The 11551-nt window shown below is 34.1% G+C and overlaps 1 protein-coding gene across 3 annotated transcripts; it reads left to right on the plus strand.

Moving 5' to 3' along the window:
* The first annotated feature begins 1693 nt into the window (after positions 1-1693).
* On the plus strand, positions 1694-11119 carry LOC103719886 (uncharacterized). Of its 3 annotated transcripts, none has more exons than XM_089929816.1 (7): positions 1694-2034; positions 2126-2262; positions 2355-9468; positions 9565-9667; positions 9742-9848; positions 10085-10149; positions 10569-11119. In XM_089929816.1, exons 3-7 carry the CDS (start codon positions 9408-9410, stop codon positions 10683-10685), a joined length of 453 nt encoding a protein of 150 aa, XP_089785942.1. In that variant the 5' UTR covers positions 1694-2034; positions 2126-2262; positions 2355-9407; the 3' UTR covers positions 10686-11119. The 3 variants fall into 3 exon arrangements, with proteins under 3 accessions (XP_089785942.1, XP_089785943.1, XP_038973304.2); XM_089929817.1 differs by having other exon boundaries at positions 4645-9468; XM_039117376.3 differs by having other exon boundaries at positions 9316-9468.
* Positions 11120-11551: the final 432 nt, after the last annotated feature.

The following is an 11551-nucleotide window of genomic DNA, read 5'->3' on the forward strand; positions in this document are numbered from 1 at the left end:
GGTAATCTCATCCAAACATTTCTACAACTCCAGATTCTTCTCTTAGGATAGCCCCAAACTGTTAATTAATCTGCAAAATTTGAATTATTTAGATTGTCAAGTAACAACACAGAACTTCTACAAAGAGTAGGGAGAATACCAGAGCAGTATTTTTCAATTCATGAATCTTTCCAAATCGTTAAACTTGCAGTCATGTTTCTCTGAGGAGACATGCTTACATCGTGCATGGTGGCCATATTTTTTTGGCCTTGACCACTTGTTTTGAGGGAAAAATGAGGGATTGACTCAACTAACTGTTCACCAACCATTCGTTGGTTTGTGAAAAGAGGAGAAAAATGTGGTCAATAAAATAAATAAAGAAATATCTTATATTTGGTTCTGCTAATGGTCGACCCGGACCACTTGGACAGGGCCCGTGATCAGAATTAGACCGAGACCGAGACTTATTTCTCTCTCTCGATTAAAGGCTAACGGTATTAATTTCATATTCATTAGAGCCTTCAACCCCAGAGAAGCATCGGGACTAGGGATCGGGCCATGTGTTGGAAGCTATAGTTAACCTTGTTGGAAGGATTTTCGGATCTAATTGAATTAGGACCGTAAGTTACCTCTACCCCTAGCTTGTTTAATCATACTCATGATCTAGTACATATTATTTGGAAATTAATCTATTTCTATTAAGTATATTATGCACACTGCATAAAATTGAATTGTAAAATAATGGATCAAGTATGATATAATTTACATGAGCATGAATCATATTTTATTACATCGATAAATGTGTTGATAACATTATCTTCTGATTTTGCCACTCTCTAATCTAACTATGATCACACAGGTTTAGAATATAATCTCCTTTTGGGCATCCAATGAAGCAATCACTAGCGCATGCCGCCTAACGGTTTGTTATAGTCAGGAGTTGTTTTTTTTCAAGCCTAGCCAATGGAGGTTGCTGACAGTATATTGCAGTCGGGAGCAAGTTTCCTTTCGGGCCTAGCCAGTCAAGATTGATGACACATGCTGTGGAAGCATGTATCTTCGTGTAATTTTAGAGCTAATTTTCTTCCAAACCTCCAGTGGGGGATTACTATCGCATGACCAGTGAACAATATGTTGTAGTCAGGATCTCATCTCTTTCAGGGCTTGCCACGGGCTAATTATGGCCATAGTTGTGAGGACTAGGAGAGAGTGAGAATGGATGATCCATCCCTGGTTGTTTTGAAAATTTATTTTTGACCAAATACATTATATATTCTCAAATCTATGTTGATAGATATGATATGGTTTCATATATTCTTGAGCATGTTGTTATTTATGGAAAATCATGCAAAATTCATATCTCTTGCATAATATATTTGATCTAACTAGAGGTTAGTAACTTACTGGGTTGTGAAACTCAATATTTCTCTTCTATTTTTTTTCAGATGCAGTCGAGTAGACGAGGCTTGGGATCAAGCAGTGAGGAGCTTAGGGTAGTGTTCTTGAAATAATTTAATTCTTGGTAATTGTAGACTATTCTTTTGGAAACTAAATTAGATTATTTATTTCTACCATAGTCTCAGTTGGAATGATATGTGTATGAATCAAAAGGCATGCCTTGGAATGATAGTCTCAGTTAAATATTTCATATCAGGCCGATCAGGCAATCTGGGCCGGCCCAAACCGTAATCGGACCTTGGTTAGTGGATGTTGGCCCAGAGTTGCAGACCCACCGAGCCCAATGGGAACCATGATCAGCGTACTCTTCAAGATTCGAGACACGGGCGAGATATGATTGGAACCATCAACCATCGGCGATGGTAAAACCCTCCTTCCGGTTCACTCCGCTCCAGAGTTTCTTCGACCTCTCCTCGCCCCAAGAAATGGAAGAACCCCGATATTTTCCATCGGAGGGAGGCCAATGCCCGCCGGCGGCGATCAGGCGGAGGAGGCCCGGTGGCCTCCAAAACCGAGGGCGACGGGGGAGGGCTGCAGCATTCTCCTCGGCATCAACGACGGCGACCGTATCGTCTTCGCCCGCGTCTCCCCCGCCGCGTTCGTTCTACTCTCCCTATCTCTCTCTCTCTTTGATTTCTTGGATGGTCGAACACACTCATATGGATAGGGTTTGTGCTTGTTCTTGCAGGACTTCGAAGATTGGGAACCAGAAATGCTTCTCGATCCCCTTGATCGGCTGCCCGTTTGGATCGTTGCTCCGAGTCCACACCGGCCGCGATGGTCCCCATCTGGCACGCTGCGCTGCTTCCACTGCCTTGACCCACGGTTAGCCATTCCTGACCGTATTTATCTTCTTGTGGCTTTCTTTGATATTATCTCGTTGTATTGCATGAATTCATTTGTATAATTCATAACAGGTATTGCGATTCTTGGGTTCGTTGATTTGGATTATCGTTCACAACTCTAAAATTTGGTTTTCACAACCTGAATTCTTGGCGAAATTGCGTTTTGAAAAGCTTCTTCGTTTCCTTGCGTCGTTCTTGAGCCTCTCATGCTCCTATTTTCTTCAGGATTGAAAGCCTCGTATTCCAATTCCTCCACCATTGAAGAAGGTGGTCTTGAAACGTATTTCCCTTTTGGCTTTAATTGGTTTTTCACCTATTTGATTGACCCGAGTTTCTTCATAAAGGTCTCTTCCTACCCAAACATATTGTTGGCATTCTTTGTGTAGAACCTTCCCAACAAAATCACAGGCTGCATGCTATCTTGTCATGATAATTCTGAAGCCGAATTTGACGTCCCTTTTGTCCAGCAATCTATCTATTCTAATCCACTGTTTCTTGTTTCATATATTGAAGAAAAACTTGAAGCTTAAACCAAGGACTGTCCTTAATCTGCCTACTTTCCCTGGCAATTTAAATTCTTGTTTTCTTCCTCATGGAAACATCTGAATCCATAGGCAAAATCTCTAAGTGTGCCGACTTCCTTCTATTCTTCTAGTGCAATTCTTTTGCTCGACTTTTAAAAGTGCATGCAGACCGTGTAGATTCAAATGCAGCAGGTGGCTTAACCTAGCTCCAACTCAACTTAAATTTGGCACAATTAGGATTTGACATATAAACTTGTCGGTTTAATTTAAGTTGACTCTAGGCCCTAATATTCCAACTAAGCTAATAGGTGTGGCAAAACTAGATTCAACCAAAATAGTTAGATGTTGTCTGCTTTCTTTGTAAATTTTAGATTCACGTCTAGTCTGGCTTGAAGCTGCCCCTAACATCTAATAACTGAATAACCAAATACAATTTAGACCAATACTGGACATATTTGTCCTAGATGTCGGGGTGCCTTGTTAAATTAATAAAAGCAATTAACATAATCAATGGTCCATTTATGAATGAAATGGGATTCATTATTGGCGCAAGACTAAGTTAAGATCAATCTTCTTAATTGTTGTCATAGAAGATCAAACCAAATATAGGTTTTGGGCTTGAAGCATCTCTATACCTATTAAACGAAAAGGAGAGAGAAAGTTAGAGACCTCTCCAAAATTTGGAATGTGCCTGTTTGGAGAGATCATCATTTATTTTATAATAAGTATGTCGTTCACGGTACAGAAAATATGGAAAGAAATTCATAGAATAAATCAGAAAAAAAAAGGAGGAAAACCGCACGACTTGGACTCTTCAAACTTAAGTAAAAGGAAAACTGCACGACTTGGGCTCTTAAGGAAAAAATATTGGATGTTCCTTCTGAACAAAAGAATGAGACCACCCTTGAGAATTTCTCTTCTCGAGATAAAAATTTGAACATCCTTGACCTTTTTATGGTATTGTAGGGAGGTCCAGGGGGTTTTGGCTCTCAGTTGGGATTGCTTCATGCATTGGGATAAGGGTAGGATAGTAATTGGATTGAGGCTCAGATGTGGCAAATACGGTGCCTTGTGGTAGAAGACTTCTTTTTATTATGGTCATCTGTATGGGCAGAGAGCCAAAAGTCATGCTATTCGTTTGGATGATCCGTAGGGACAACATTGCTAAGTTGGACCGAGATTGGTGATAGGTGTTGCTGAGTTGTTTCCGCTAAATAAAAGAATCAAAAGGAACCGTGCATGTTAGTTTGCCATTTACTTTGAGGTGCACTTAACTTGGTTGTCTCTTGGTCTATGGTTTGATGACACCTGCCACAGATACAAAATTTTGGATCTCTCCTCTCCAACAACTAAATTCATTTTTTATTTGGAAGATGCAAATGTAGGTAGACAAAACTGGTAAGGATGAGGATTCTTTTTTTTTTTTGGAAATAGGAGTCCTTCCTATTGGTGAGTTGGGGACCTAATTAGCGAGCGAAAACTAGTAAGGATCCTCCCTTCTTTCGATCTTCGCAGGTTGACACTAGATTGATCTAGAGGCATCATGAGCCGCTCGATTCCAAAGCGGTATAGAGAACCATGCACACAAAAGAAACATGTACAATCCTTCAAATCCCGGTATTTTTCCATTGCATTTTCCATATTATTTCTTTGATAATTCCTATTATTTTTATATACAATCCTTTCGATTAAATATTAACTTCTATTGATTCTTTGGATTACTTTTTCGATTATTTTTCTTATATTAAGTTTTAATGCACATTTGTTAAATTTTTATTAAATATTAACTTCTATTAAATTGCAATTCATTTGATTGTTTCTTATTTTATTAAATGTAGCATTTGAATTGTAACCTTGCATTTAGTGTCACGACGATCAAAAGTAGTATGAAACTAGAAAAAAAAACCTCGTCTCTAGGTTAGTATTGCAAATTTTCAATTTATTCCTTCAGTTATTCCTACTATTTTAACTTCGTCTTGAACTTTTTATTTCTTCTTGCAATTCCTTCGATTATTCATTGTTTATTATAATGGTAATGTTTGAATGGCCATAGTATTAACTTGGAAGCAGATCCATGCTATAGAATTTTTTATTTCGAAAAGTTTAATTTTTAGTAGTTTAACATGTGAAATAATATAATTGTCATGCTTCAGATGTTAATTCACATATCATATAATGCTCTAATTATTAAAAATAGGATTGAATTATCAATATTTAATAAATATTAATATTTACTATTGAAGTAAATTTAATATTCGAATTATATGTTAAGTTATATATTGAATATTGAATTTTATATGAAATATATTGAATATTTTAAATATAATATTTGCTATTAATTTGATTAGTATATATAAAATTTAATAAATAACTTATTAATGTTAATATTAATATTTAGTTAATGTAGAAGTTAAATATATGGTTAATATAAAACTTATTAATTAATATATAATTTATTAACATTAATTTTATTTAATATAGAAGCTAAATATACGGTTAATATAAAACTTATTAATATTGAAGTTGTTACCATAAAAGTTATTTGGGTAGATTATTATTATTATTGTTGTTGTTGTTGTTGTTGCTCTTTAACTTTTATTTAGTATTAATATATTACTATTTACTATAGAATTATTTAATATTTGATATTAATATCAATTTAATATTATTTATGAATAGATTAAATATTCATATTAATATAAGTTCTTGTATTAATATTTATATTTAATATTAATATCAATTTTATATTATTTATAAAATGTGAAATATTCGTATTAATATAAATTTATATATTAACGTTTATATTTAATATTTAATATTAATATCAATTTATATTTAATATTTAATTATGAACAAATTAAATATTCAAATTAATATAAGTTCTAATGTTAACATTTAATATAGGTTAGCACTATGATTTTTCCAATTATTTTCTATTATTTTAATTTCATTTTGAATTTTTTATTTTGTAAAAACAAATCTAATTTATTTCTTCTTGCAAATCTTATATTTTCATTAAGTTTTAATGAAAATATGTTATGCTGCTGTGAATAGAGCTATATGAAATTTCTCAACAGTTGAAAAACAAAGTTGTTCGGTTGTTCAAAAAAAAAAGTTCGTTTGTAAGCGAAATTACATGGAATTTTTTTATAAAAAAATCATGCATAGAAAAGAAAAAAAGATCTAAGAAAGTCACTTGTACTTTCCTTTTATTCAATAATATTTAACCTTTTTCTCCAATATTAATTTCATGAAGAATCCTTTCACACGTATTCTTTCTCAACCAGCCACATGTGCTTCCCTTTTATTCAATATAATATTAAGAATCTCATGTCTTACTAATAATTTTTCTTCATAAATTATTGGTGCAGAAAAAGCAATATAATATATCGAATGATTTAGTTCTTGGTGCCATTGGGTTAAGTCTCTACATAATTATTTAATTTTCAATAACGTATTTGTTTTATAATGCACTTTATATATTTTTGTTCATATATTTCAGTTGTTTATTTGTATGTATTTTTTGTTCGTTATATTAACAATCTTTGAAAAATCTTCAAAATAAAAATATGTTATGCTACTTCGAATAGAGCTATATGAAATTTCTCAATTTTTGAAGATATTGAAGGAAAAACCCATACATATGTAATGTGCTGATCCTACTTATTCCACAAAAGTGAAATTTAATTTTTTTTTTCTTTTTTTAATACATTGCATGATGTTATTTTACTGATGATGGATCAGCATAAGTCAAGAAAGGATGGGCTGGGCTATGGAAGAATAAGTCCGTCCAATTTAGAACATGGAAATTACCCAAATGAAAATATGTTATGCTACTTTGAATAGAGGTATATGAAGATATTAAAGGAAAAAACCATACATATATAATATGTTGATCATGCTTATTCCACAAAAGTGAAATTTAATTGTTTCCTTTTTAATACATTCTGTAATATTATTTTACTCATGATGGATCAGCATAAGTCGAGAAACGATGGGCTGGGTCATGGAAGAATAAGCCCATCCAGTTTAGAACATGGAAATTACCCTCTGTATATAGATTTATGTTGTCTATTTCAGCATAATGCCAGTTTTTTGTTGTGGGTAATTCATTTTCTATCAAGTTAAATGGTTGAACTTAGGTAATGTATATATCTAAAAAATTATTTCTTCAGTATATCTTATTGTCAACAAAATAATGCATTCATCACAAATGATTTTCCTTATTTTGCTACATGACTTAAAGCATGCAAAATATTCTTTAAATTGATTGAAAAGAATTGCACATTGTGTTATTTCCAATTGGTAATTGTAGGCATAAACTGGATAAAATTTCAAAGCAATTCGAAGTGCTGGAATAAAATCCATGCATATGTGCATAATACTTATGTAAGAAAGATAATGTTTAGTTATTTTACAAATAACAAAATTGCCATCAACCAAAATGGGATAGATTGTGTAGCCTAAGGTGACTAAGGGTGATTCAGGTTGGATCTTGAAAGGTGACCTATTGGACTTTCAAGTTGCCTGGTCTATCTAATGTCATGTTGGTTGTGAGTCAAACCTACATAGACTTTTCTTTTATTCCATTCTTAATACTTTCTACTTTTATAAGAACTTTTCCTTCTTATAGTATCTTTTTTGGCAGTTCAGCATCAAAGTTGGGACAAGTTAGCTAAATCAAATCATGTCAAAGACTTTCTTGCTAGGTGCAATAAAGTTTTATATGTCATGATGGATTAGGTTAAACCATGACTAGATGAGTTGAGCTATTTAAAATTAAGTCCAAATTAGATATACATGGTAGGCCATAGTTGTACTGGGATTGTAAATATAAATATTTAAAATGAATCTATTCGCATGCAACGAGTGGCAATATTTACATTATTATATTATGCGAAAAGGAGAAAGTATTGGAAGTGAAATTCCTTCTCTCCTCTTTCTCAAAAATCTAGAAAAGGGGATAAAATCATAATATTTTGCTTGATTTAAGGTCAACCGGGGCGTCGAAAATACAGGGTATTTATTTCCCTACATCTTTTTCATTGTACGTCTGCCCCTTTTCCCGCCTCTCCTCATTGTCATCATTAGATTTTTTTTTTGATAATATTTCTTGCATTTTTTTGATATTAATATTTTTTATTAACTAGGTCCCAAGTATGATATGCTTTGGTTATTTTTTCAGAGAAACTTGCAATGCTGATATTAGGTTTCATATTCTAATCTATTCAAAGATGCTAAGGTAGCTTTATGTTGCACAATTTTAGCATTTCTCTATATTTTTTTTACTTTGAAGATTTAGTTTTTCTAATAATTAGCTCATCATCATTATAGATAGGAAAAATTAAAATAATCGTGGATAACCAAGATTTCAAGTCTTAGACACGATGTATTAGTGACTAACTCTTCTTCTTTAAGTGACAATTAGCATATAGATTACATAACAGGGGGGTTTAATTAAATAGTGTATAGACTATTGGACACAATCTTGATGTATATCATTCGATTCGACTCCGCATCTTCGTTTTGTATTTCCACCTAATTACAAATTTTGTATTTCTTGCGTTCTTCCATCATTTTGTTAAATAATTTATCATTCCCATGAGTGCTATATTTTTATTAATGAAATTTTGAAATCAAAATGATCGATAATTATAAAATGCGTTGCACCTATAATATATTTTTTATTTTATTTTTTGAAAAGTTATTTATTCTTCTATTACATAAATTTATATTTAAATTTTTATTATCATCCGTGAATGATTCAACCTGCATTGTCTTCTAGTCAAACTAAACCACTAGTTGACCTCCAAAACCATGGGGTCGACATCAGCAGTAAGAGTCTTTAAAAAAGTGGAGCCTTAGAAATATAAGGTTTCAAGAAAGATAAAACTGGATGGCTTAGCCTGGCATGAACTGTTCAGGATGACTGAGTACTTTGATACAAATTTGAGTTTGTCGCTTGAGTATTACAGCATATTCTTCTGATGGGAGGATGAATTTTCAGTATCATGTGGTTTGTCTCTTCATTATAACATGCAAAGAAGAATTTTAGAGATGCTAGATTAAAGGAAAAATAAGGATAAAAAAATTTAAGGTAAGTTGTGTATTTATTCTTTACTTCTGGAATTATAAAACAAAAGATTTATGGTCTGAGAAATGGGCATGCATAAGCATAATGGTGACATACCATAAGCAATGTTAGAGCCATTAGTTTCTAGAGGTTGGGAAAAACGGGGTACTATAACTTTGATATGCTAGCCAATTTTCTTATCTTGTTTGAGAAAATTTACTGAGATCATTTCTTGACAAGTTTAAGGAAAGAAAAGGTAAGAGTGGAAAGTCAAGCTCTTCCCCTTTTTTGGGTAAACCAAAGTCAAACTTATTTGACGGAGATTTTTGAGCATGGAATGGTCGTCGGACCACCAACTTGGTTGCTGTTGATTGTTATATAACTGAATGTTAGTATCTTTTGCAAAATCAGTTGTTTGGTATTCCATCAAATGCAGGATTATTCAAGCACCTTTTCTGATCTCTGTTTTTCACAAAACTTTGCCCACGAAAGCTCCAAATCACATACTTAGGAGTCTTTGCTGACTGAATGTGCTTCCAAAAAGCTTTTTCTGATGATCAAGTTGTCAGGGAAGGAGATTCTTTGCCAGGTGAACAGTTAGTCGTCTCCCAAGAAACGTCTCTTTTTTCTGGAAGTGATCTGCAAGATATTATTGGCACACATTGATGTTCTCCTATCATTGTAGACTGCAGAGATAAGACCACTCCTACAGTTTTCAAGTCAGTCAATCCAGGGAGGAGGGCATCACCAGAAGTCATAAAGTTATGGAAGGAAAAAGGCCTTAGAAGGTAAGGTATAAACTGAATATAATGAAAGCGAGATCTTAGTCTTTAATGGCTCTTTTTCTCATTCCTTTATGTAGCTTGATGGTTGCTGCTCCAGAACTGGAGGTGGGGAGCTTAGTTCAAGATCTGCTGCCACTTATTATCATATTCTGCACCATTTGCAATTTATCACCAATGCCATCAGGTGATTAGATATTTCAAATGACTAGTATTAGCAGCTATTTCATATGCAAATACAGAAAACAGTACTCGCTTATGCTCCATATCTGTACTCACATATGCCGTATATCTCCTGTTAATGTGCTCCTTTGGCTATATTAGTTGGATCTTAACCATGCAATTGGAAAACTATTTCTGTTTATTGACCTTACTCGTCCTGATTGGTGATGAAATATGCATCCTCTTGCAACATGCATGCAGAGACTCCAAACTGCAAGAATGGCCATTGGATTGCAAATTTGAGAGCCTTGCTTCGTGAATATCAGGTCAGACTTTCTAATGTGGTTAAAATAGAGAGCCATTTATCCCACTGTTAACATGTAAGTGTATATGCACATTCATTAGCATGAGGTGCAACTTAGATCACTTGAAACAGTAATGTGCATGTACATTTTTATTTTTTTTTCCTTGGTATCGTCTCTCCATTTTGCCTATAATTTTCGTTCATGCTAAAGGCACACATCTTTAGTTCAAATCAGCAAGATTAGCCATCAGATTTGAGACACTTACTTTCAGCAAAAATTGTTCTTTCATCATGTTATTTATAGATTATTATGCTTGTTAAGACGTAAGTCATTGAATTAATTGCTGTCCGCTGCATTTGTTCTGCTAACATCAGCAGATTTAGAACTATTGTATTTGCTCAGATGTCAACTGATGCAATCAGGATCTTACTACTTTGCAGGGCTATTTTCAGACTTTTAGTAATGATGCCGGCCCCCTTATAGGTCGAAGGCATTTTTCATTAGCTTTCTTGTGTGATACCATCCAGTCACTGTTTTGTACAGAACTTTCTCCATAATCTTGGGACATTAGTGATCGTTACCGGAGTGCGTCTCCAAGACTGATTCTGTTGTTTTAGTGTGCGGTTATTCTACTGATTTTTCTCTGAACTTCGTACACGAAACAGCCATAGAGAAGCTTTCCAATCGCTTAGGCCCAGTTGTGTTAAAATATGGGAAGTTCATGGGCCATGCTGATTCAATAACATGCTTCTTCACCATTATGCAATGAAACTTTATACTTGACCTTGTTTTTTTGCGTTAATTCTAGTGGACATCTGTCATCCACTAGAGTTTGTCTGGGAAAGAAAAACTGGCTAGTTTAGCTTGTGGTGCTATAGGAGGTTTTTTTGGATGTTTCTATATCTGTAGGAGCAATGCATAAAGCCTGGCAATGTAAGTGAAAACAAGGTTCTTGACTTAATACTTATGGTAGGAAATTTGCATGTTATCATGTGTCGAGTTCTGCTAAAGCTTCCGCCCACTCACTGTTGTGGAATTATATGCTCCTATATGCTGCAGGTCATGTTTCTTGTTCATTCTACTCCTTTTTCACCCCCTCCATTTCTGTTATGATGATTAGAAGCCAACGGTTTCATGGCCAATATAGGGCACACAGCACTTGGTCTTCCGGCAAAAATTGCCATGTTAGTGGTCAAAAGTCAAGACTGACCAAGCTCAGATTCATAACTCCAACGCCTATCTGAAACTGCAAGATGGCCAGAAGTGGCCGACTAACCCAGAGTTACGTCACAGTATCCAGAAACAATGTTAGCCCTAAGCTCCTGCCAAATCTATGTTTGATCGAGCATTTTGGTTCGCAGTATAAAGACACAGAATTGTTTGTGCTACGTGTCAGAAAGTTTTGTCTCCATATTTTGGATAC

Source organism: Phoenix dactylifera, chromosome 3, assembly GCF_051530095.1.
Source record: "Phoenix dactylifera cultivar Ajwa chromosome 3, Ajwa_hap1_PhDact_Kaust_v1.1, whole genome shotgun sequence".
NCBI classification, from domain to species: domain Eukaryota; kingdom Viridiplantae; phylum Streptophyta; class Magnoliopsida; order Arecales; family Arecaceae; genus Phoenix; species Phoenix dactylifera.